The sequence below is a fragment of the Anser anser genome (genome assembly GCF_964211835.1).
Source record: "Anser anser genome assembly, chromosome: 12".
NCBI classification, from domain to species: domain Eukaryota; kingdom Metazoa; phylum Chordata; class Aves; order Anseriformes; family Anatidae; genus Anser; species Anser anser.
This window is the reverse complement of record NC_139733.1, coordinates 9,248,842-9,274,795: the sequence shown is the minus strand read 5'-3', so window position 1 is coordinate 9,274,795 and position 25,954 is coordinate 9,248,842. Positions and strand designations below refer to the sequence as shown.

At 39.8% G+C, this 25,954-nt stretch overlaps 3 protein-coding genes across 7 annotated transcripts; 2 read left to right on the top strand and 1 right to left on the bottom strand.

Annotated features, from left to right (window-relative positions):
- Positions 1–223: 223 nt before the first annotated feature.
- Positions 224–18,139, top strand: NEK4 (NIMA related kinase 4). Of its 5 annotated transcripts, none has more exons than XM_083796344.1 (16): positions 224–527; positions 2,831–3,097; positions 4,008–4,205; positions 4,841–4,948; positions 5,606–5,760; positions 6,451–6,592; positions 7,582–8,001; positions 9,217–9,270; positions 9,474–9,617; positions 10,422–10,562; positions 10,952–11,018; positions 11,411–11,517; positions 12,858–12,946; positions 13,606–13,811; positions 15,039–15,172; positions 15,833–18,139. In XM_083796344.1, exons 2-16 carry the CDS (start codon positions 2,984–2,986, stop codon positions 15,923–15,925), a joined length of 2,172 nt encoding a protein of 723 aa, XP_083652470.1. In that variant the 5' UTR covers positions 224–527; positions 2,831–2,983; the 3' UTR covers positions 15,926–18,139. The 5 variants fall into 5 exon arrangements, with proteins under 5 accessions (XP_083652470.1, XP_083652468.1, XP_083652467.1 ...); XM_083796342.1 differs by having other exon boundaries at positions 225–402; XM_083796341.1 differs by having other exon boundaries at positions 225–438; positions 6,451–6,589.
- SPCS1 (signal peptidase complex subunit 1) lies at positions 17,382–19,798 on the bottom strand. The gene is made up of 4 exons (XM_083796369.1): positions 19,622–19,798; positions 19,045–19,104; positions 18,690–18,776; positions 17,382–17,575 (listed from the first exon to the last, which is right to left on the bottom strand). Exons 1-4 carry the CDS (start codon positions 19,655–19,657, stop codon positions 17,462–17,464), a joined length of 297 nt encoding a protein of 98 aa, XP_083652495.1. The 5' UTR covers positions 19,658–19,798; the 3' UTR covers positions 17,382–17,461.
- Positions 19,789–25,637, top strand: GLT8D1 (glycosyltransferase 8 domain containing 1). Its single transcript, XM_083796367.1, has 9 exons — positions 19,789–19,924; positions 20,026–20,124; positions 21,187–21,403; positions 22,067–22,184; positions 22,727–22,811; positions 23,043–23,155; positions 23,694–23,860; positions 24,045–24,157; positions 24,814–25,637. The coding sequence occupies exons 1-9, from the start codon at positions 19,909–19,911 to the stop codon at positions 25,002–25,004; spliced, it is 1,119 nt and encodes a 372-aa protein (XP_083652493.1). The 5' UTR covers positions 19,789–19,908; the 3' UTR covers positions 25,005–25,637.
- Positions 25,638–25,954: the final 317 nt, after the last annotated feature.

The window sequence follows — 25,954 nt, the reverse complement described above, 5'->3', positions numbered from 1 at the left end:
GGCTCTGTGGGGCAGCTGTGACCAGCCAGGCCCCCCCAGCCCACCCCGCACCCGGGGTGCAGGCAGCCCAGCACCCAGGCAGCACGCTGCTGACCACGGAGCACTGCCACTGAGGGGCCTGCTTTGTTCCTCGCCTCTAAGAAGCGGCGAGGCAAGCCTCACACGTCCCTCAGGCCCCCTGCCCGCTCTTAAGATGGCCGCCCCACCCGCTTCCAAAATGGCTGCGGAGCGCTCGCACGGCAGGGCGTCGCTATGGCAGCGGCGGGCGCGCTGCCGGCCGGCCGGGTGGGCCCGGGCGGCGCCGGGCGCTGAGGGGGGCCCGGGTGCTGGGCTGGCGGCGGGACGATGCCCCTGGCTGCCTACTGCTTCCTCCGGGCCGTGGGGAAGGGCAGCTACGGGGAGGTGAGCCTGGTGCGGCACTGGCACGACGGCAAGCAGGTAGCGAGGGGCCCGGGCCCGCCCTGAGGGGAGCGGGGGGCTGGGCCTGGCTGGGTTTGCTCCCTTGTGCACGGAGGATTTTAGTAAAGGTACAGAGAAGATGGTTGGCTGGTTTGTTTAATGTACACATAATAATCTAAAACTTTTTTTTTTAAATTCATAATGTCTCATTTTGGGGAGGAAGACCTTCATTTGGTAGTCAATTAAATACATGCGGGTCTGTTTAGCATAGAGTACAGAAGGTTGCTGTTGGCTTGTTACTGTTAACTTTTTGAGACTTGTAGGCGTGACAGAAATAAAAATGATAGCAAGGATGGAAAAAGCTGGCGTTGGCTTTCCCTAACAATCAGCTCTGCTGGAGGAAGACAGGGCTTGTGCTCGCTGTATTGACTGCAGCAGAACCTTGCAAAGTTTTAGTTGTGACCCAGTTGAAGCATAACATTTTGTTGCACACATTTTTGTTCGGTATTTGAAATAAATTTGGCTTGCCTGGCCAAAAAGGTTCGCTAGAAACTGCAAGAGGCTAAAGAAATGGGGATGGTGAGCATCCACAGACCAGAACGACAGAAGCCTCAGGCGTGAGCCTTGTGCCCAGGATCTGGCAAGAGGTGATGGGAGAAGCATTTGTGCAGATCAGAAGGGGCCTCCTTTTTGGAGGAAGGGAGGGAAGAGCCGGGCACCCGAAGGCAAATCGCTACCACCAGGGGGCTGGTGGCAGTGAGGGCAACGCTTGCTCCCACCAGTGTAGTCACCACCGTGCCCAGTCCGGTGTCCTCAAAGGGCTGCTAACCTCACTGTCCTAAAAGTAAACAGTACCTGGAGGTGACTTTCAGCTGTATGCAGGTCCTTGGATTTCACCTCTTTGTCATGCTGATCATTAACATTGGCAACAGCCTCGCTTCCTTATCGTTATTTTAACTTAAATATTTGATGCGTTGTCGTGCGTCTTATCTTGTGCCAACAGTGCTTTTATAAACGTTTTTTCTCCAGCAGGATGAGTAGGATTTTTAGTTGTCACTTTTGCAGAATGCTGTGTGTTCTCTGAAAGAAATTACATTTTGTTTAATTGTATTTGCTGTTAGATGAATGTTGTTTTTTGTTGAGGGGATAAATTGGCTCCGAGTGTTTAAAACTTAAAAAAAAAAAAAAAAATCCAATTTACAAATAATTTGGTGTCAAGTAAAGCAGAAGAGCATTTCAATAGATTTTGTGGGAAACGTGCTAGGGTAATATCTTAATTAAACCAAATATAAGCAATGCCAAATTTCAAGTTAGGCTTAGTGCATACTTTTTGCATTTTTGTCATATGTAGTGTGGAGACAGAAGGCTGAAATAAAGCTAAAAGCTCGTGCTTTCCATCCCCAAAGATATGTTTTAGTTGGTTTGTCACATAGAACACAGTGGTTGCAATATTTCTATTTTATTTGAAACTTAGATGATGCTGTACACGATTAGTTTTGTTATATTTCCCTTTGGAGCTGTGTGTCACAAGTTACAAGAACTGAGGAGCTTGTCCAGCAGACTTGTGAAATGCAAAACCATGCTCAAAATTCTGAGGTACTGTTGCTTTCTGCATAATCGGTTCCCTTGCTGTACAGGGGGCAGTCCTCCTCAACACTGATTAAATGTGCTGGACTGAACTAATAGGGCCCACCTAGGAAGAAGATAGCCTAAGCAGTTGAATTAAGCAGAACAGAAATTGAGTAAGAAAGTATTATTTTAAATGTTTTGAAATGGGAAACTCTCAGGTAAGAATGGGGTCAGGTGTATATACCATGTCATGGCTCTTCCATGAGAAACTGATTCCCTAGAAGTGATTACCACAAAATTTACATCAGGAAGGGGACTAGGTCAGCCCTAAATATTGGTGCACTGTATGATTCGTATGCACTATGGATTTTACTGCCTCATCTTTGCCTTCAGTGATACTTTTGCTGAAATCTGAAATTCTTTACGAATATGTTTGTTGTAGTATATACTAGGGAGAATAAATAGCAGTTTTCATGAGACCTTTTGGCTCTTTCAGTGTGACCAAGGGGCTTCCTTCTGATTCATTTATTTTTGAATAAGTTTAAATCTGCATATACAGAACCTCATAAATGCAACAGATAGTTGGTATGGTTATCTGATGCCTAGGGCATGTTTAACCTAACTTACGTATGCTTTCAAGTCTGGGGGAAAGTATATGTTTTTTTTTTTTTTTTTCCAGAGTAATCCTAAAGGTACCAGCCCTCCTGACTGCCTCTCTGCTTGCTCCATTTCTGTTTGTAATGGAGGCTTTTCTCCTGTAGTTCACTGTTCTGTAGACTTTGCTTTAGATTTGGGAATTTCCTAGAGCTTCTACATAGTAACTTTCATCTCTGATGATATTATCTTACAATTTCTTTTACAGTATGTCATCAAAAAGTTGAACCTTAAAAATGCTTCCAGCCGAGAGAGGAAAGCAGCAGAGCAAGAGGCACAGTTGTTATCCCAGTTGAAGCACCCAAACATAGTCGCCTACAGAGAGTCCTGGCAGGGGGAAGATGGTCTGTTATATATTGTTATGGGCTTCTGTGAAGGAGGAGATCTGTACCACAAACTCAAGGAGCAGAAGGGCAAACTTTTGCCAGAGAGTCAGGTGGTGGAATGGTTTGTCCAGATTGCAATGGCATTGCAGGTAAGATACAAATAACTTTGTTATTTTAAGAAAAATGTCTCTTTCTGCATTTAAAAATTCCACAGTTAGGCTACACAGTTTGAGTTCAAGTCTGGCTGCGTTAGCATCTAAGTATAATGGTTATTAGTACATTGAACACTTTCATAGGACATTTCCATCAAATTAACTTACCAATTTAGGTAAGAATTTGCTATCACATGTTATGTGTACATCTCATTATCACAGTAGACAGTGGTAACCTCCTTAGTGTTTGAAATTTTGGATCAAAATTACAAAATTTAGTGGGTTTTGTTCATTCTTGTGGTGGTTGTGTTTTTTTAAAAAAAGCTTTCAGGGAGCATGTTGTGCTCTGTGATTTCGCTGGTGTTTTTAAATGGTATAGACTGCAAATTCATTTTATTAAATCTTATCTCAGTCTGTTGAAATTTAATAAGTGGAGGTTATCAGACTGTAATAGTTATAGTAAAAAAGACAAGATAGAAGTATTAACACTGAGAGGTAAGAAATGTGACAAAATTCTATGTTAAAATTGCCTCCTGTGGCCAGATACATGCACGTCAACAGGATTGCCTTTTCTTGCTTAATAAAAGTCTAATCTTTTCCTTTATTTAGACAACGTCACAATGTATTTTCTGCCAAAATTTTGTACTAAAGACTAAGCGGTGTTTGTCAAGAAATGGAGGCAGCAGAAGTGTGTTAGAGTTTGAGCCTTAGCCTTACATTTTTATTTCCTTTTTTTCTGGTGCATCACTAACACTGTCTTCAGCAGTCATTTTGCTTTTATAGGGATATTTGTGTCTTTCCTGTGTTTGTGTTTTCCCTCTTTGACTCTCATAACTTGATTTTAATTTTCAGTGGAGAAACAATCGTGTTATTTAACTCCATCTCTACTTTCTTCTTCCCTTCCCAGTATTTACATGAAAAGCACATTCTGCACAGAGATCTTAAAACTCAAAATGTTTTTCTGACACGAACAAATATAATCAAAGTGGGTGACCTGGGAATAGCCAGAGTGTTGGAAAACCAATACGACATGGCCAGCACTCTCATAGGCACACCGTACTACATGAGCCCTGAACTCTTTTCTAACAAGCCCTACAATTGCAAGGTACAGTAAGTTGATGCAAATACTGTTTCTAATTCATTAAGCAACTTATTTTCTAATGCCTGAGGATATAACAATCTTAAGTATTATTTTTAATTTATTACTGCTTTTGACTCTTTTTAATGTCCTCAAATTAAAAATAGGAGAGAAATTGGCATGAACCTTTATTTATGAAACTGTGTTTGCTGCAGTGGGTGACAATTACTAGCATGTGATACGTTATCACAGCCAAGGTGTTCAGCAGTCTGCCTGGATCTATAGCAGCATGCCAATGTAAACAACACAGCTGTCTAACAGAGACTGATATCTTTTTCTAAATTTATTATATAACAGCCAAGAAACTTTACGTTCAACAGCAGCATTAAAAAAATAAAATAAAATAGAGAAATGAGCAGCCTCACCATGAATTTAAAATACAACAAAATAAGGTAAATGTGCTCTAAAGAGCACAAGATTAATCAAGATAAAAAAAGTGGGACTGAAGCCAAAATTTTACAATGGAATTTGTTCTTAATTAGTTTATTGTCATATAATAAGCCTCTTTGAAGACTTTTGAAGGTGATTAAGTATGAAGATAAAACTTCTTACCTGTATTACAAAGCTCCTAAACTCATTTTTCCCCCCCTTTTTTTTTTCAGTCTGATGTTTGGGCATTAGGCTGCTGCGTTTATGAAATGGCTACACTGAAACATGCCTTTAATGCTAAAGACATGAACTCTTTGGTTTATCGAATTATTGAAGGAAAGGTAAAAATGTATGAAATATTTTTATCAGTGCTTGGATTATCTAATAACTTGAGACAACTGTTTCCAATTGGAAATAAATATTTTGTGTGCTGCATGAAATGTCATGTATTGTGTAAGACTGGTATTTCCTGGTGGTATATGATGTAATACCAGACTCAGGAAGTTATTAATTTTTAGATATTGCTAGGGTTTGTTACCCTTTTGTGCAGTTACTGTACTGATGAATTTTCAAGTTCTGAGATGACTGACTTCTTCACTTGCTTCTGGCTTAAACACTGTGTAAAGATTTACGTCACTGTTCACATGATGCCATTTCCCTGTTAGGTAAGACTTACACACCAAAGCAAGAAAGACATTTAAATAATGAAGTTAAAACAGATTTAATACATATAAATCTCTTGAGTCTATTCACAGAACTCTAACTGCTGATATAAATTTAAAAAAAAAATACAAAAATTTGTAGAGAACACACTTAAAATTTCTATATTCTGTTTGATGGGTAGTTAAACACTTTGGAATCTGTCATTGAATGAGTAATTGGACTACTTACGCTGAGTACCTAGCTGGATATAACTGTTTTGCATAAATAAATAACCTAGCATTAGCCCCTGATGACAAATAAGTTAAATAATAGCAGACTTCCCATTCCTTTTACAGCTACCACCCATGCCAAAGGATTACAGCCCACATTTGGTAGAAATAATACGAACCATGCTCAGTAAAAACCCTGAGGAAAGACCTAGTGTGAAAAGCATACTAAGACACCCATATATCAAGCACCAGATTTCTTTGTTTTTGGAAGCCACGAAGGCGTAAGATATTTTCATTTGAGTGTTTTTATACAAAATATTCGTGTTACTGTCATCTTTGTTTTACAACTTTTCCTATTTTTTTATAGCAGGATAACATTGGTTCTATTGTGTGCAGATGCAAAGCCAATGAACATATGAGTTTCTTTAGAGTCTTGGAGAAATAGGGGAGAGATGGAATGGAAACTAGTTATTCTGGCAAATACAGACTAAATCTGTGCAATGGTTTGGATTGCATAGCTTATTCAGAGAAAAAAAAAAAAAGCACCAGTATTTTCAAGGAAGTGATGGGAAATACCCATTCTTCTGTATGGTTCTTTGAGGCCCTTTATCATCTGGAAGTTGTTATACCAAGTTCCTCTTGGTATTCACTGATTTAATTATTTTTCATTTTCAAGCTTGGTCAGTTATTTTACTGCATCCATATAGGAGTAGTTTTGGTGCTGTACAGAACAAACGTACACTGCTGTTAGGTTCTGAATAGTGTTTATAAACTCCTTTTATAGAGGTGAAAGTGAGCACGTTGTACAAGGTCTGTTGAAAAAGTCTAGTATGTTGTATTCTGTGTATGTGAGCTGTTTGGTAGATTAGATTTTTTTAAAAATTACTATAATCTAAAGAAATACCTTAAGGTCTTGGTGGTGGTGGTTGACTGAGCAACTTTTATTCTTGTTTGTTTGCTTGTTTTTACAGGAAAGCAACCAAAAGTCATAAGAAAACAGCAGATTCTAAACTTAAAGATCCTTGTTCTGTGGTCTCTGTAAAGAATGAAACTTGTAAGAGGAATGTGACACCCGAAAACCATTCCTTTGATCAAGCCAGGAAATACAAAGTTGTAAGATATATTCCATCCCCCCCAAAAAAAAGAATCCACTTTTTTTTTTTTTAGAAAAAATACCATGGAGAGGTGTGTTTTTTTGTTTTTTTTTAATAATATGGAATGTCTTTGGCATTTACGAGAATATGGAAATGATTCCTAGTGGTGTGTAAGATTCACATTAATGAAGGAATAGTGTTCAGGCAAGAATGGAAGTAAATAAAAAGCTGTGGGTCAGTAAAACTAATTGCAGTATCTTATGTATAAGATATCAACTAAACAACATGCAGGTTTTCATTTGTGGGCCATTATGTGAATTATTTCTATGTAAATTTGCAGTTGAATTGATATACTTAGTTTTTGTATGCAGCATGTTTATCAACAAATATTTCTACATTTCTCATGAAGGATTTGAGGTTAAATATTTTTTCAAATATTTGATGACAAGTGGTAATCATTTTCAAATCTATATGGTTTTGACTGGCAAAAACTAATTATAGTTAGACCACAAAATTGTTTATTGTTGGAATTCTTTCCAGAGGTTAGAATGAATCTTACATTGTGATTAATCTTGTGCATATTTTTGTTTATTTTGTTTTGTTATTTTGGAATGGGTCTGTTATTGTGGGTTTAAGCTTACAGTGCAGAAAAACTGCATGTTTGGTGGAGTAGCTCTTGGAGAATTATTGGTACTTGTTGGCTCCTTTGTTACGGAGGAGCCAAATGAATATAACTTTTCTTTCATGGTCCTGGTGAAAACTGGGTGAGCTGTGTATGTGTATAAACCCATGCCTGAAACATATAATCTAAAATACAATCTATATCTCTTTAAAAATGTGGGTTGCAGCATTTTTGAAGCTCTTAATCTGTAATTGATGATAATTTCATTACAGTTCACATAAATTAGTATGTTAATAACTTTCATCAATTGCTTGGAATATACTTTCGTATGTGCATAATGTCCAAAAGGTAATTGTTCTTTTTGTTTGCTTTTCTTGTAATTCTAGAATGAAGAAGACTGCATCATCAAATATAAAGCCACCAAATTTTGTGCCTCAGAGAAACCACCTGTTGAGTTGAAAACAAAACCAAGCAGTAATGATTCGAACAGCCTGGGAGAGTCTTTAGCTACGATTAGTGAAGTGAATATTAATATCTTAACATCTGAAAAGGGGAACTATGAGAAGTGCAGCAGTGAGCATATTCCTGAGAATAATAAAGCAAAATATGTAAATGCTCCAGGGAATTCTAAAATAACATCTAGTAGTCCACCAATTAAGGCTGACGGACTACAGAAAAAAACAAAGCAAGCTTTTAAAGCAGAAAGTGTTGAGCCTAAGCCGTTGTCTCTTGCTGCTGTAGAAGAAGATGATGATACTTTGAGACTCCTGCAGCCTATATCAGAAGACCAAAAGCAAACTGACCTGGTAATGCCTTCATTCTTACATAGAATGGATTACATTCTTACATGAACTGGATTTAACTAATCGTCAGCTGTTAAAACGTAGAGAGTGGCTGCTCAAAATAGTTTTCTGTCCAAGTAGGATGATGATGATGCAATAGTTGGGATGGTTTAAATAGTTAAATAGCCTTGACTTCAGCTTTGCAAAGGCAACATGGTGGAGGAGCTTTAGGCTTGCATCTAGATAATGGAGATGCTGTTTTTACAAGGAACTAGAATTTTTTTTTCCAGCTGAGAAGAGAGGTGTCAAGAATAGTTTTAGGACATCTTTGTTCTGTGTTCTAAGTAGGCCTGGCTAATCTCTTGAGCTGGTCCTGATTTGGATGGGCAACTGGCGTAAACAGCCAAACAAGTGGGACTCCCAGAGGCTTTTCTTTTGCATTCATGACTGTTTTAGTACATTCACTAAATGGTTTGGATAGTTAAATGGATAGACTTAGGCCTAACGTGCTAAGAGAACAGAGGACGGATTAAACAGCTCTTAGAGTTGCTTCCTGATTTATTCCACGTACTCTTTCTCCCCTTTTCACTTTTTTATGGTCAGACACTTAACGAAATGTTGAAGAAGTCTGGAAAAAAAAAGTGAAGGATGAGGAGTGGGAGAAAGATTGAAGGCAGACAGGTGATGAAGAAATGGGAAGAGGCATAAAAGAAAGGAGAAAGGAATGGTGATATGGAAATCTGGAAGATTTTGCTTGCCTGCTTTCTTACCTTTCTCTTGAAGGCAGGCTGTTTCCTGCTGTTAATTTTATTTATTCTTTCACTGTTTATGAAAATGTTGGTGATTTGGAAAATCAGTATGTCTAAAGAAATGTCAACTTCTTTCTAGGCTTCTGTAGTGCTGTTCTTTAGATAGTAACTGACACAGAAATACTGGTTAATTGTTTTTAACCTGTGCTCTTTTCCAGTGTTAAAAGGGTCTTCTGAGACAACTGGGAAAAGACTTGATCTCATCCTACTGAATCTCTAAAGTGTCAGTTATAAAAGCAGCTCTTTCTCTCACGTCTTGTACTTTGGATTTAAAGGTCTTATGTCTGTTCCTCTGGCTGTACAGCTGTCACTTCTGCATAGTCACTTGAAGCTGTTCTACTTTAGATGATGATTGTCTTTTCTTTACCTTTTGATCTATAAAATGATTTTCATACATACTTTTCTAATGAGAAATCATTATCTATTGCAGAGTTTGGATTCTACTGAAAAACTACTAGCACCATTTGTTCCTGTTGTAATTCAAGTAAGTGTCCTTCTTTGCAGGTTTTGTACCTTAAAAATACTGGTACCGCAGATATTTTTTTTTAACTGTCTGTCAAGGGTTTATTGCAATTGCACCTGTGATATGTTAAGCTGGATGTAGTCCAAATAGTAAAATGGCCTGTGCTGATTTTTTTTGTTTTTAAAGAAGTGCCTACATTTTGAAAAAATACTTTTCCTTATTAGGATGATGTCTGTCATGGAGCTTCAGGAGATGCTCTGGAAAAAATTACCTCTCAGTTACAGCCTCATAGTTCTGCCCATGAACCCTCTCTCTCACGGCAGCGACGGCAGAAGAAAAGAGAGCTAGCTGAAGTCTGTTCAGAAAAGGTGCAGATAATAAAGATAATAAATCTGAATTCTCTCTCCTTGAAGACTATTTTTACTCTTTAAAAATGGTACTCTTAAACAAAAAAAAAAGTTTTATGCTGTTCTTGCTTTATGTGCATCTGTGTAATTTCATTGATAATGAAATGCAGAACACTCAATATGTCCTTTATGAGCAGCCTTTGAAAACCTCAGCAAACGGGCACATCAGGTGGGTGCAAGGGAACAGTAAAGTGTTGTCTTTGCCTTTGCTGTGCTACAGTCTTTCCTAGCAATTTCTGCTGGGACTTCCCAGGATGTTTGTGACTACAAAATACCCAGCAGTATATTTCTTGGCTGTTCATATAAGGCCACTTGTAGCAAGCGGAAGACTACTAGTACTTTAGTCCAGACACATGTAATGGCTGCCCCAAGCTTATGAGTGCAAACTGTAAAATGTAAATCTTGGCCCTTACATGTGTGCCTAAGACAGGTCTCCTGTCAGTGCTTCCACACGGAGCAGAAAAACTTCTTTGTGGAAAGGCATCATCTGAATGGCATCATCATTGGCTGAAAAATAGTCTGGGAGGAGGGGAATGAAATTTAGGGATGGAGAGAAGGGAAGTGGATGTAAGCAGAAGTGTAGAGAGGGAGAGATGAAGTAAGGAGATGTGAAGAGAGGTATCAGTAGGATCCCAAACCTCTGTCATCCAGCCTTATCATGCAAGAATGTCTCCTAGTTTGCAGAACACTTTAACTTTTAATTAAAAACAAACAAAAAAAACCACAAAAAAACAACTATAAATTCTTGCTTGCTTCTCTTTGAAGTTCAGAGCAGCTGCTCATCAGCCTTCACCTTTTCCTCCCAATGTGAATGCAAAGACAATACAGAGATGTGCAGAGGAGTATTGTGCTGAAGTCTCTGAATCTGTAAACAGCACCAAAAACAGTCAAGTTGCTGTTTCAAAGGTTAGTTCTAAATACTGTGTCACCATATTTTTGTCTCATTGCTTTTGAGCAGATTGTTCCTGGAGCACATGCACAGTGAGTAAAGAAATAGATAGTAACTTCCTATCTGATGGAAGTTCTGATGACCATCTAGTCCATGTTGGATGAGAAGCTTCTGTGTTGAACAAGGGAGGTCAGAGGCTTCTTTTCTGCGGTGTACGTTAGTCTTGTATACTAAGACTGTTTTATAACAAATAATACAGCATTTGTTAGATAATCAGAAGGTCTACTCTAATAGGTCTTCCATGTCAGTTGAAAAAAGTTTGGTTTTTTTTTTTTTTTTATAGCTGATAGATAACCAAAGCCATCGTGACAACTGCTAATTACTGTCAAATTAACTTATTTTAAAGGAGCGGCCCTTGTCAGCAAGAGAACGAAGGCGGCTAAAACAGTCTCGGGAAGAGATGTTTCCCTCTGGTAATTTTTATGTTTGCATGTTAGCATAGATGAAGGCTGATTGATAACTTCTCTGAGAAGAAATTCTAACTTGCTGTCAGTTCTTCACTAACATCTCGAGAAAGATGCACTACAGGTGTTAGTTCTGTGTCAAATAAAACATTCTGTTAACATCTCTGTATTCTTCTTATTTAGTTGTGTTCGGTTGTGCCTAGTGGTGACAACTTGTATTTAAAATGTATGTGAAGCGCAGAATACACACCTTTCAGATAGAAGCTTCAGTGTTTTCTGTTAGCAGACTACCTACCTGCCTGTCTTTTCCCACGTGATAGACCTTTTCTTGCATGAGCATGAAACTAATTCAAAATACAAGCAGCTAAGTTATAAATACTGTAAAAATGTCGTCCTTTCAGTGATTCCAGCAAGACGAACAGCAAATAGTGCAGTAGTTGAAGGAAAATCAAAAATGGAAAATCATGTTAAAGTTGCTCAGTCCTCATCAGATCCCAGTATTTCTCAGGTAAACTGGGGTCATCGGCTTTTGAAATATGTCAATGCAGGAACAATTTGGGAAGAAAAATAGAAGCAAAATGTCAGTCGATAAGAGTGCACAGTTCTCTGCATATATTGCTTTATATGTCCTTGGGTAGAGTATTGATCTGTAATCTGCCTTTTTGTTTGGCTAGATCAGCTTAAAATTCCAGGCTTGCTGTGCATTTTCACTCTACTTGTGAGGGACAAAGACTGAGGGATCTCACAGACAGGGCTGAGTGTTCTGTACTCTCTGAATTGCATTGTGTTTTATTTTTATTTTTTTTTGGTAGGGAAAAAATATATTGAGAACTATGTTTCGGTTGTAGATGAATCACCTATTTTTGTTTAATCTTAAGAACACACTACCTTTAGCCTCGTACATCTGATTTTGCTTAGGTAGTAGTGTTTGAACATAGCATTTTAATATGCAGTCACGTTAAGTGGATATGTTTATGTACTGAGAATAAGAAATTGTTGCTACAAGAAAACTGAATAGTTTATGTTATTATCATCGTTGTCTAATTAAAATGTCTTGTTTAACATCGTGAACATGTATTGGGCAAAATCTTCTTAAACATCTGGGGAACGTTATTAATACTCGTAGGTGTAAAAGAAATTTTATTCTTAAATTCAAAGTCTAGGCTTTATTGTTCTCAACCCAGCACCTGCATGGAAGGTGTTTTACGTGTTTTATCTGCATATATATGCTTCTAACTGATACTGAAATGCAAAACTTGATCTGCATTCACAAATTGATATTACGTAAGTTTAGTATGCACTAGTTGTATGTGCGTATGCTAGTGATGCTTTTGTGTGTGGTGCTGTGCGCTCAACACAAGACTGTAGAGACAGAAGTGGTTAAAGTCACCTTATATATTATATATGCAAGGGATATATATATATATGTATGTATTTTGGGAATGCTGGGAACCTAACTAATAAATAATAATAATAAAAAAGTATTTTAAATGTGTGTGTTAAAGACCAATAGATGGGCTAAGGATAATGAGTATATAATGTAGTTGGCTAAGAACTGACAAGCATATGTGATTGAATAGTTTTAATAGAGGCACTTGGTAAAGCATTTAAAACTGTATGACCAAGTAAGCACTCTATGACCAAATAAGCATTTCATAACATTTGTTTGTGATGTCCTGTGTATTAGCTTGTTTTTAAAAACAAAGGTTACACCTTTTGAATATTATCATTGTCTGTAAAAGTATTCTATCGAAAGGCTTCTTTTCCATGTAAAAAAGTAGTTCATGCCATATTGATAAAGTACTTCTGAAAATTAGAATTCTTGTCTATTATTCTCTCTTCACATAGAAAAACAGAGTAGCCCATTGCCTTTCTGATGAGGAGTTAAGCTCTTCCACAAGCTCTACAGATAAGTCTGATGGAGATTCCAAGGAAAAGTAAGTATTTTGTGTAATACTATGCAAGAGTTTTATCTGCTGTACTGGACCTTGACTTGGAGTGGGGGAAAAAAAAATTGCAGGCATTACTTTCACAATTTATCTTTACATAGTGCTTGAAGAAGCATGTGATACATAAAGAAAACAAACTTCATTTGACTGTTGTCCCTCTGTGACAATAAACTTTTTGTGCTGCACATCCTGGGTTATGTGAGTGTGAAGCTGTTTTTTTGGCAATTGAGGCTTCCCAGGAAACCAATCTTCCAGCATCAAAGGGCACGTTACTGTCAGGATCCTTTAAAAGCATGGTGCAAAGGTGCCAATATGTTTCCTTTCCACTGTGAATGAGGCTGAAATAGTTTATTTCAGGTTTTGTCAATGTGAGCAAGTTTTTCAAGAAATCTTATTTGTTGCATTACCACAAGTGCAGCTATGTTGGCAGCAGTAGCTGAAAGGATTGTACATTTTTGCTAGGTGGTTGGATTCTGATCCATTATTAGCTGAAATGCTACTGATGCTGATGATGATAAAACCGCATCACAAGAAGTAATTTAACATGGAATACGTAGCAGGACGTAAACTTACTGAAAATCCACTGAATGCAAGCTGGAAGCTGCATCATACAAGTACTGAATTATACCTAATTTCTCCTTTACTAGAAAAAGCAGTATGAATGAAGTGAATGACTTGGTGCAGCTAATGACTTGGACACTGAAAATGGACTCTAAGGAGAATTCTGAACACTGTGTAGCCTCAACTCTGGCCCCAGAATTTAAACTTCATAGAAAATACCGAGACACTTTGAATTTGCATGGAAAATCGCCTGATGAATCAGAGGAATTCAAATTTCAAGAGATTCCTTCAGGTCTGTTGGTCTGTTACTACTTCAAATGAATGGTTGTCAACTGCTAATTGAAAACCTGCTAGTGGGCAACAGAAGGCAATCAATACACTCTTACTACTTCCAGATATTAACAGCTTTCTAAATAATCTTGTGTACAGAACTGCTCTAGTTGCGATTTACTTGCCAATGAAAGGAGTGTGATCGATCTGTGTAATTATTAATGAAGAGAGAAAATTGATCTGCGACGCAGTTTTTCGATGTGACTTGTACTGATGTTCAGTATTTTAAAATAAGATTTTTAAGACATTCTGCAGTAAAACAGCTTTGTGAATTGTGGATAAAGCTGAACTGCACATAAAGCACAAGTCAGCATTAAACACAGTGAAGGTTTGTACAACTGTAGAATTTCATTCTCATTGAATTATTATTAAAATGTTTGGATGGTATTCTACCATTAGAGAATTTTTTGAATGAAAAATGTTTTGCACAGGAGCCATCTGAAATGAAGTTACAGAGACCTAATAGCATGAGTTGTGTCTGCAGTGACTGTGTACTGTCCAGTGTCTTAAGAGCATCTGAGTGGCTCTGATTCACCATGGTTGTTGATCATTATTTATCTACACAATCAGAGTATGATCAGAGGGCTGGAGCACCTCTCCTATGCAGAAAGCTTGAGGAAACTGGGCTTCTTTAGCTTGGAGAAGAGAAGGCTCCAGGGAGACCTCATTGTGGCCTTGCAGTATTTGAAGGGAGTGTATAAACAGGAGGAGGAATGCCTGTTTTTATGTGTTGATAGTGATAGGACAAGGGGGAATGGTTTTAAACTAAGACGGGAGATTTAGGTTAGATATTAGGAGGACGTTTTTCACTCAGAGGGTGGTGAGGCACTGGAACAGGTTGCCCAGGGAGGTTGTGGATGCCCCATCCCTGAAGGCATTCAAGACCAGACTGGATGCGGCTCTGGGCAGCCTGTTCTAGGGGTTAGCAACCCTGCCCAGAGCAGGGGGGTTGAAACCAGCTGATCTTTAAGGTCCTTTTCAACCCAGGCCATTCTGTGATTCATTCTGTGATCTGACTAGCTAGCTAGATGGTTATTTCATGCAAATTGTCAACTGGAATTCTGTGGTAATACTTAGTGTTGTCCCATATTCTTCTTCTAGGCAGAGTATGAAAACTGAGTGTAGCGAAAGTAATTATTACTGCAGCGATTTTTTTTATTTTATTTTTGGTAATTATTATTTTTTGTAGATGTTTTATCAGGTCCTGAAAAGATTAGGAGATTGGTTGAAATTCTGAGATCCGATGTGGTGCAAGGATTGGGAGTGAAACTTCTTGAGAAGGTGTACGGCATTATGGAAGAAGAAGATGAAGTCAAAAGAGAGGTGAATGCCTTGCATATTATTTATCTGGGTTTATAAGAAGTTAATTTTAATCACTCTTTTTCCAAAAAGTGTTTATATACTCACTGGCAGACAAAGACCTAAGAATACTGTAATTTTCAATCTTAAACAAATTTGATTCTGAATATGGACCACCTTCAATTACGCATTCTTCAGGAACCATAGGAGCTTTAGAATTGCATCATGGTCCCCGAGTTTGTGGAAGATGAAAGGGATGTGAGTCATTCTACTCTGATTCTCCATTAATGATTTCCTTTTGAATTGTATTTTTGTCTTCATATTACTTGCACGATTTCCATTATGTCCAAAGTGAGAAAGTATTTAATATCTGTTTTGAATAGAGGTGAGTGAACAATACCTCTACCTCATTTGATTCAAAACTTACTGCATGGGTAAATACAACCATACAGCCATGTGATTTATATGTAAAATTGTTAGGTGGAATTTAGAACATCTTTTGCCTTCAGACAAGACTCTTTTTCCCTTTTTCTTGCCTTGCCTCTATGTAGTAAAACTTCACCTGCTGCTTTCAGCTGAATGCTTTGATTAATATTTAGTTAGTTCTGCTAATATTTTGGTTGTTCCTGCTTTTTTTTTGATGTCAGTGACTTTAGTGTTGTTTTTTTCTTGTGTTCTAAATAGCTGCAGTTGCGGGAGCATATGGGAGCCAAGTACGCAAGTTACAGTGCGAAGGCACGCCATCTGAAATTTCTTGAAGAAAATGTGAAGTTCTGACTGGAACCTTTTCCTTAGTAGTAAAGAGAATGGAGTTCTCTATCTTGTTGGATAGATTGGACCAGCTTTAAAAGCATGTTTATCCATTGACCTCCTCTGCTGGATGAACTTTCAAAAAACGTTATAGTTTGTAGTAGTATTTTTCATGTTAAAGTGAAAACCAGACTCTCACTTTTTCAGAAGAGAAACTCTGTTTAATTTGTATTCCCTTAATGAAACTTTAATTTTTTGATAGATGCAAAGAGAGATGAATACCAAGCTTTGTATAAAAAGGAGTGTCAAAAAACATGATGGTTTAGTTTGAATTTATCATAACAAAAGTTTTTTGTATGGTGATATGCTAAATATGGTAATAGAATCTATGCCAGGGCTATGGCATAAACTGATAGACTGCAAGCTATTACATCAAACAGTTGTGGAGAGTTAGCAGGGAGAAACAACTATTAATTTCCATGGCACCAAAAAGCCCTGGGGATTCTTTAAGTAAATTGCCAAGTGCTGACGGGATGGTTGTATTGCTTTTAAGCACAGTGAGCACTGCCTTTGGTTTTGAGCTGTATTGCTAAGGCAGTCCCAAAGCTGGTGGAGAGCATTTGGTAACTGGATAAAGTATGTCTGAAAGGAACACAGCCATGGTTACCATGGTCCCTGCTGGAGGAATCCCTTTGCCTTACAAGTACTAATTCCTTTTAGGAATGAAAGTGCCCAAGACCAGGGCCACTCAGAGAGATAGGTATCGTAGCTTTTCTCTTTCCATGCACCTGGAATGTGTTGCTACACAATACCTAAGCATTGTCAAGTGAGATCACTGTTGAAAAAACTCATGTCCTTTTTAAAGGATAAAAATGATAAAGGGAACTGAATTTGTGAAACAAAGCTTTAGTCTCCCTTGTGAGTGGTAGAAGTTACAATATTTAAGCTAGAGAAAGGAGAAGAGGCAGGTCGTGGAATTAAAGTGATAGTGGTCAAAAGGTGCAATAGCTATGGATCCTGCTGCCTAACACTTAACTAGATGATGAAGTTATGAGGTTTCAAGAGTGGTTGTATTATGTAAAGCTGTTACTTTCTCTTCCCATATAAATTTACTTTACACAAAAAATGTCACTCTGCCCTATCCTATCCTGCAACAGTTTCCAGTTCTTAGGATTTTTCAAAACTGTGTGGTGGGTACTGGTTTACATGACTTGTTTCAACTTGGCACTACTGACAGCTTCTTTTACGCATCGTTAGAAATACTTTTATAGAAGTATAGTGTCTTCCAGCTTATGGCAATAGCTTAATTATACTTTGATTCTAGGGCAGTCTTCCTTTTCAGTAAAATACTTGAGTGAGCTGAGAACTCACAGAGCCTCAAGTTTATCACCCCACACCCGCTTTCATACTCTAAACTGATCTTATGTACACATGACAATGTACAAAATAGTACAGAGAAAAGAAAACACTGAGCCAAGCAGCATCTCCTAGGGAAAATGTATTAAAATTTAAGAAAGCTAACTGCTGCAATGTAACATCATGAAGAACTGTATTCTTTAGCTTCTAGCGTCTCTTTGGCTTTCTGTCTGCTGGCTTCTTATCGTCTGTTCCCGACTCTTGGACAGGTAACCATTTCAGAGGATTGCGGCGGTACATAGGCCACGGCGGGAGCGTTAGCTTAGAGAAAAGGAATGAAATGAAAATGTGTAAATCAAGATGCTAGAGAAGTGTTTAGTATAGCTGCTACCCAGAAAACCGTGTCATCCTTTCTGTTAAAAATGCTATCAGCTTGTCCTAGTTTTGGCTAGGATAGAGTTAATTTTCCTCCTAGTAGCTGGTAGGGTGCTGTGTTTGGGATTTAGGATGAGAATAATGTTGATATCACACTGATGATTTAATTGTTGCAGAGCAGTGCTTGCACTAAGCCAGGGACTTTTCAGCTTCTTGCTCTGTCCTGCCAGCGGGCAGGCTGGGGGTGCAGCGGGAGCTGGGAGGGGACAGACCCAGGACAGCTGACCCAAACTGGCCAAAGGGATATTCCGTACCATCTGGTGTCACGCTGAGCAATTATATGGGGGTGGCTGGCCGGGGTCGGGGGACTGGCTGCTCAGGGATAGGCTGGGCATCGGTCAGCGGGTGGTGAGCAACTGCACTGTGCATCACTTGTTCTGTACACATTAGTAGTAGTAGTACCATTATTATTATTTTCTTTTCTGTCCTAATAAACTGTCTCTATCTCAACCCACAGGCTTTCATCTCTTTCTGATTCTCTCCCCATCCCAGAGAGGGAGAGGGGAGGGTGAGTGAACAGCCGTGTGGTGCTTAGCAGCCGGCCAGGTTCAACCACAACACAGCTTGACTTAGAAGTAACGTTTCACTGAACTGGTGTACTGGGATGGAGTTAACATTTTTTTTTCCCATTTTCCCCTTTCCCTTTTTTCCTTTTAGTTAAATTATTTAATTAATAATAATTTTTCCTTAATAATTATTTTTTCCTTTAATTAAATTATCCTTATCTCAACCCCTGAGTTGTTTCTTTCCTTTTCTTCTTCCCCTCCTCTTCTGAGGAAGTGGAGTGACAGAGCGGTTGTGGTGGAGTTCAGCTGCCTAGCAAGGTAAAACCACGGCAACTGGGAAAGCAATTCAGTGTTAGGTAGCAGTGTAAAACGTCAGCACTCTCTAAAATCTTACTAGCATCTGACATAAGACAAGTATTGGGTTGTAAAGCAAGTTTACGCACAGGACTTCACCTTCTACAGCATATATTTTCAAGTTTAGAAACAAAACCTACCAGACATGATAAAGCAACTCCAGCCATAAATATGTAGACAGTCCATCCAAACTGTTCAGTGATGAAGCCATAGATGAAACCAATTACCTTAAAAAAAAATCAAATTTCAAATAAACAAAAACATTTTGGATGCCATGATTAAGTGGGGGTAAGGTAGGAAGGAGAGGTAGGTAGAGAGGATGGGTTTTTCGAAAGCACACTTCATATATCTTTCTCTCCTTGGTTGCAAAATTGTAGGCCAACAATGAAAGTAAAAAAAGAAGAAAAGTCTTCATCCAAACAATCAGTAAAAAATTGCTTCTAAGATCAGAAAACAAAAGTTCTTTGTTATCACCCACAGTTCTAGTATACTTACTGCAGAGACAAGAATGATTCCTTGAAAAATCTGTTCTGCTAATTTTTGGCCCTTGTAGTCCTGTGAAAAGAGACGTTTTTTGGTCAGTTACCCCAAAAACAAGCCTGCCTGCAACTGCTAAGACTCCTTCAGTTTACATCCTGGACTTGGCCTGAGCACAGGTTCTTGGCTCTTTTGTTCAGCTTTCAAACCAGAGTGGAATTATTTTCTTCCTCTACCTCGATTTCAAGTGTAAAGGGATTAAGCTCTTTATTCGCAGCTTAGCATCTCCCCTGCAGCGCTGACCACATCATCTAGAAATAAAAGCAAGCCCTACGTGTTCAGGGCAGGAAAGGCAAGTTCACGATACATCTATGTAGCGTAGTATCACTGTAAACCCCCCCAGGGAAGCTGCCTGGGCCCTGCTTCATCAGCTGGAGAGTTTCAGCACACGGCGAACGCGCACAGCGCTGATTCCCTCCCCGCTCTCCCCCCCGCAGCCCCTCAGCGCACAGCCGCCCCCGCGCTAGCCATCCTGCCCGCCGCAGCACCCGAGCGCTCGCTCAGCGCTTCGGGAACCCGCGGCGCCCGGCCCTACCATCTCCGTGGGGATGGCGCGGCAGAAGCCCAGCATGGTGGCGGGGGGCGGCTGCGGCTCGGCCCGCTCCCGGTGCCGCTCCTCCTGCAGCCCCTCGCTGCGGCGCGGGGCCCGGCTGCCGGCGGAAGGCGGCTGCTGAGCTGGCCGGAAACCGGCGCCTCCCGCCCCGCCCCGCCCCGCTGGCCGCCAGCCGCGGGGGGAGCCCGCACGGCTCGGCCGGGGGGGCCGCGGCGTCACTGCCGCTGCCCTGGGGCCGGGGCCGCGTCAGCGCGGGCGGCGAGGGGAAAATGTCGCTGAGGAAAGGTATGGAGGGCGGGGGGGCGGGGGGGGTCGGCGCTGCCCGCCGCGCGTTCGAGCCCCCCGCTGCTCCCCGCGGTGAACTTCTTTCTGTTTTAAACTTCCAGCGAACGTCGCCATCCTCGTGGCGGCCGCCGTGGTGTTCCTGCTCGTCCTGCACCGCAACTTCCTGGGCCTCAGCGACTTCCTCAGGCGGGAGCTGACGGGTCTGTAGGGTTTCGTTGTGCTTCGTTGTTTGGGCGGTAACGGCGTGCGCGGCCTCACAGACCGCGGCCGGGCTGACGCAGCGCCCGCGGTGGCTGTCAGTCGCTCACCTCAGAAGGTGTCGCTGGGACGATGGTGCTCAGCCGCTGGGAAATGGTGCTCGTCTTCGTTTATGCTGCTTAGGTTTACTTAGCAAAGCCTTTCGGTTTTCAGGAGTCCACGTTTAAGAACTGGACGTGGTCCCACAGAGCTTCTCCATGTCCCCATGAACTGCCAAGTCCCTGTTCGCCACCCGTTTGTCACGTTCCCCAAATTATCTGAAAATATCTGATATGTAATAATCTAATCATCTGGAAGGTACTAGCATTGTTAGATGAGTGCAGTAACCGGGAATTAGCCACCTTTTAAATGGGATATGTATGCTGTATGGTCATATATTCAGCTGCTGATCTCCCATTCTCGTGTCTGCACAGTATGGATATAAATTCTTGCTCTTTCAGCTTAAATAACACAGTGATCTGTGATGCCTGGACTAAACGTGGGCTGTGTGTAATGCCTTGATAATCCTCCAGGGGAAAAAAAAATTCGCAACAGTATTGTTAATGAAGAAACAAATTCTAAATTGGTTTCTACCAAAGAGGAAAATAAAGTAGAGGGAAAATAGGGAAGGGAGATGTGACTGGAAGGTGGTTAGGGTAACGGGAGGGAGAAATTAGTATGATTATAGATGTGGCAAACATGACCAAAGGTAAGCGCGGGCTACTGTAGCTTAAGCCCCGCTCTACTACCTTGTTGTGCAGCGCGTATTTAGAGCAGTTTATATGCATGTAGTTTATCTGCAAGTGTGACATTTTCAAATACATCAACAATGTCTTGGATTCTCCTGAGCAGGGGCTGTCATTTAAGCATTTAATACTGGGGTGTTGTAGTCCATGTTCCTTGACCCAGACATCCAAGCGCTTGTATAACAGAAATAATTGCAGGCATTGGGAATTTTAGCATGGTAATAATTTCTGTGTTTGTTTTATATAAAACATGTAGGTGATGCCATTTTTATTCCACAGATTCAAATCCATTAGGACTTCAGCCTATAGACTTCATACCTGCAGTTCCCCAGAGACTAACAGATGAAAGGAACGATAAGGAGATTTCTGTGGTCATTGCAGCATCAGATGAGAGGCTTGGGGGTGCGATTGCAGCCATGAACAGTATTTACCATAACACCAAATCCAATGTGGTTTTCTATATTGTTACATTGAACGATACTGTGGACCACTTGAGGTAATGATTTTTTGGTTAGCTTCCCATGACACTGTAAAAGTTAAGTATTTTTGAGAATAGGAAGAGCTGAATTTGCTTGATGCTGCACTCCTCTAAATTGTTTGCAGTCCTATCTGCTGCTGCTTATTGCATCTTTTTGACAAGGCTGCTGACAAGGCTGCAGTCATTCCTCCTGGTAATGTTTCAAGGATGAAAAAAGAGACTACTTTTCCCGTGGGATGATGTCCATCCAGCGGGGTTGGAGTTTGTTGGTGGAGGGGTTGTAAAAGTTACTTCCTTCATTTTGCCTGAGCAATGTAAATACTGGCAGTGAAGTTTCCCCATTTTTTTTTTTAGATTGGGCTTTGATCCTTTCATTTTTGCTCAGGTCTGTTCACACTGATAGTTTTTGTGAAGGATTTGTGACAACAGGACTGTATATTTCTAGTAAAATAAGCAGCAGTTTCTTACCTTTCATGTGTCACAGCTGTTTAGTATGCTGATAGTGGACATGCCCCTACAGGCACGCAGGATACCACCACTGAAATCAGATGCAAATAATATTCTATGCCTATGTTTGCTGGGTAGGGAAATTACTGTCCAGATCAAGATCTTTTGATTGGATCTCTTGTTTTTCATTTGATTTTTGTCTCATTTAACAAAATGCTTCTTTTGTGTCTGCAGGCTGTGGCTAAGTAACACTGCTCTGAAAAATCTGAGATACCGAATTTTGGATTTTGACCCTCGTGTCTTAGAAGGGAAAGTACAAGTGGATCCTCAAAAGGCAGACCCCCTAAAACCAGTAAGGATGGTGTTGATTACTTTTTACAATTATTAGATACTAACAGTACGTTTTGATATTAGCCTCCCATGGCTTTTGAACTCAACTAGCGTTCAAACCCAGATTTGTTGGCATACAATGAGTCTTTTATAATTAAGTTCCTAAATTTCAATAAGGCTAAGTTTTTCAGGTAGTACAAGATGGTTTTGAATATCTACATATACGTGTCTAGTATCTTTCTGTTCTGATAACTCCAGTGAAACACAGCAGGTTGTGTGTCAAGCATGCCAAAACCTCTCAGGTACTACAGATATGTGTGGAGAGATAAGAAATTCTATCAGAGACCAGTCTTAAAGTTAGTTTATTGATGCACAAATTCATGGGAAACTAGGAATTGATAGAACTTGCTTATTTTAAATAACTGATAAGATACTGCTGGCTGTCTTGCCTCCTGGGTGGAAGTTGGACATTACTGCTATAGATAAGTGCCAGGAGTACCAATTTCAAAATTTCTCCCTTTTTTGAACAATTTTCCAATCTATTTATTTATTTTGCTTTCACAGTTAACCTTTGCAAGATTCTACTTGCCCAGTTTGGTACCTCATGCAGAGAAAGCCATCTATGTGGACGACGACGTAGTAGTGCAAGGTACAGGACCTTTTCTTCATGTTTTGCCATTGGTATATGTTGGGTTCAGTGTGCCATCTCTGCAGTAGCCAAACACTTCTACTTCAAGAAAAGATATAAAAACTTCTCAAATATGAATGAATTGGATTAAACTGAGTGTTTTTATCTGCTGCAGCGATGGGCTGACCAAAAGTCACTCAGAGCTTAAACAGGACTGCTTTTAATTTTTCTGTGCTTATTTTCATTTTTCAGATGATATCCTTGAACTTTACAACACTCCATTGAAACCTGGACATGCAGCTGCGTTTTCAGATGATTGTGACTCAACCACTAACAAAGTTGCTGTCCGTGGAGCAGGGAATCAGGTTGGTTTCATTCTGACTCAGTCATAACAATGTTGTAGATCCCAGGCTTTGGAACCAAGTGCTTGGTTTTGATATTCTTGAAGGTTGATTTCAAAATACAGTGAACCTAAAGGTGTGACTATACCTACCAAAATCAGTTGATTCTGATGTTTGTGTTACAAGTGATGCCTGGTACAGTAATTTAGGTACAGTAAAAAACACTTTTGAGTTTTGGCTGTGCTTTACAATGGTGGTGGAACGTTAGAAGGTCTTAGAACACCAGAGGAAGATTTTTTTATTTGTGAATGTATGAAAACTACTTGTTCTGGGCCTGCTATTGTTTCAGGTTGTAGACATTAATACCGTGCAACTTTCCTTAAAGTGTGTAGTTTAATCATATTTTTAAAATGTTTGACTTACTTTCTCTTGTGTTGAAGGAAGGGGAATTTGGTTTAACAACTTCAGGTTATGCTTGTCTGCTGGGAGTTGTGCAAAGTTTTTCTTTACAAAGGAATTTGACTATATTTTTAAGCTAATTTCTACACTCTTTCTTTTTCAGTATAACTACATTGGGTTTCTAGATTACAAAAAAGAAACCATCCGAAAGCTTGCCATGAAAGCCAACACTTGCTCTTTCAATCCAGGAGTTTTTGTTGCCAATTTGACAGAATGGAAGTTACAGAACATCACTAAACAATTGGAGAAGTGGATGACGCTTAATGTAGCGTGAGTACCCCCCGAGTTGGGTGTGGCCATAGTTTGGGGATTGGGCTAAGTGATGGCATTTAACTGTTAAATGGAGGGCTGCATATCTAGCTGTGGATTCCTGTCACGCAGCTGCAAGTGAAAGTCAACCGATTTAGGGCCACACAAGCAACCTTCCCCAACTCCTTTCTATTTTCTCTTCCAGAGAGGAACTTTACAGCAGAACTCTGGCTGGCAGCATCACGACACCTCCACTGCTAATTGTATTTTATAAGCAACATTCCAGTATTGATCCCATGTGGAATGTCCGACATCTTGGTATGTATGAAGTATTTGCAACGCTTTGCTCCCCCTGTGTGTTTTTCCAGGTCTGTAGCTGAACTCTGAGTTGATACAGCAAATGGATCTTTTCTTACCCTGCTTTATAACCTATGCTTTATGAAATGCTGCTTCCCAATACCGTCTTGCATTTTGTGGGCCCGATCCTCCACATCCCTCTTTGAACTGCTAGTGGGATTGTTCTTCATTTTGAGCTCTCAAATTCTTGTTTCCTTTTTATTGTTTCTGCATATGTATTGTATCTGAAGTGAGCCTAGGTGTCTCCTCCAAGATGAAGAGGAGCAGACGTTCGTATCAGTTCTGCTATTGGTAAAATCCCAAAGCTGGGAGAGCTCTCAAGTTGCATTTCAAATGAGTGATATATAGGCTGCTGAATATACTGGATATTAAAAGGGTTTTAAAGAACTTGGAATTTAAAGCAGTACATTAAAATATATGCAGAGACAGATCAAAGTAGCCTTCCTTTGCATCTGATCGTATTTTAGTTTGCCATGACTTCTGCCTCCCATATCACCACCTTTTTCCATAAATGACAAGATTTCCTATTAAAATCCTTTGTTTTGAAGTTAAAATATCACATGCTGTTTTTTTCTGCTGCCTTTATTATGGCACTAATGCTTCTTTTTCAATAAAAGGGTCTAGCGCTGGAAAAAGGTATTCTCCTCAGTTTGTGAAAGCTGCCAAGCTGCTCCATTGGAATGGACATTTCAAACCATGGGGAAGAACAGCTTCATATGCTGAAGTGTGGGAGAAGTGGTATGTCCCTGATCCTACAGGCAAGTTCAGCCTGATCCGGAGACATTCGGAAGCCTATGAAGCAAAGTAAAGAAAATTTTAATAACTGATGGCATTTTCTCAGGAAACTTCTGGAGCCAAGCAGATTTTTTATTTTTTTTTAAAGTCAACTTTGTATTATAGAGCAGTCCTTGCCTTCTGGAGCACAGGGAGATGCACGTACTCATGTGCTGTTCCAAAGGAGACTCACTTGTGTGACTGAAGACGCTACTCCAGCAGAAGGCAAAACTAGCACTTCTGTTAGGTCATTTGTGTGTTGTACATTCTTCTGCTCTTTACTACAAGTCTTCTGGGGGGATCGTTGTGTCAGCTATGTAAACAAACAGTTCCAGAAACAAGATAGAACTTCATCTGGAGCTTGCACCATTCAAGTATTGCGCAGGAACATACTGTAATTAAGAGCAGCTTGGTATTTGTTCTGTCTTGTTGTTATCCTGTGAAATAGTTTCATCAGCAGTCCTTTCTTGCATGAAAAACTGCTCCCAGCCATTTCTGCATAAGCCTGTCTTGCACAATTTTGGAAAATTGAATCTTGATTTTTGAAAGATTAATAATTTCAAGTATTATTTCACTATGCAAAGTGGTTTTAACTGCCAGTAAACACTAAAATATTCTCTGTAAAGTGGTGGAGAAAATATTCAAAAATAAAAGCTACTGTTAACGTGAGTCAAACCTCAGGTAAATGACAATATGATTCTTGTCGTGGTCTGATACATGAAATGTTTCTGTTTTGCTTAAGTACAGTATTAACTGAATGAAGTCAAAACCAATTGATCTCACCTTTGAGAAAGCACTTATTGTAAAAGCGTGCAAAGTATTTATTTCTGGGGTCAGGCTGTATGAAATAGATCAGAATTGTTACTGTTAAGAATTTCTGCATGTTTTTTTCTTGTGAGCATGACTGTGCCATAGAAGTTTCTCCCCATGTCCTTCTTGGTCTGACCCTCTGAATTCACTGAGCAAGATTGCTGTGACCTTTGG

Bases quoted from the DNA above. Each gene is read 5' to 3' on its own strand.
- GLT8D1 (XM_083796367.1), top strand. The intron at 21,404-22,066 runs GTAATGATTTTT...TTGTGTCTGCAG, and splicing joins GATACTGTGGACCACTTGAG to GCTGTGGCTAAGTAACACTG. The intron at 23,861-24,044 runs GTGAGTACCCCC...TTTCTCTTCCAG, and splicing joins TGGATGACGCTTAATGTAGC to AGAGGAACTTTACAGCAGAA.
- SPCS1 (XM_083796369.1), bottom strand. From the start codon at position 19,657: ATGCTGGGCTTCTGCCGCGCCATCCCCACGGAGATG. The intron at 19,105-19,621 runs GTAGGGCCGGGC...CTCTTTTCACAG, and splicing joins GCGCCATCCCCACGGAGATG to GACTACAAGGGCCAAAAATT. The intron at 17,576-18,689 runs GTAGGTTTTGTT...CTTTTCTCTAAG, and splicing joins GAGTTGCTTTATCATGTCTG to CTAACGCTCCCGCCGTGGCC.
- NEK4 (XM_083796340.1), top strand. From the start codon at position 346: ATGCCCCTGGCTGCCTACTGCTTCCTCCGGGCCGTGGGGAAGGGCAGC. The intron at 6,593-7,581 runs GTAAGATATATT...TTGTAATTCTAG, and splicing joins AAGCCAGGAAATACAAAGTT to AATGAAGAAGACTGCATCAT. The intron at 13,812-15,038 runs GTCTGTTGGTCT...TATTTTTTGTAG, and splicing joins ATTTCAAGAGATTCCTTCAG to ATGTTTTATCAGGTCCTGAA.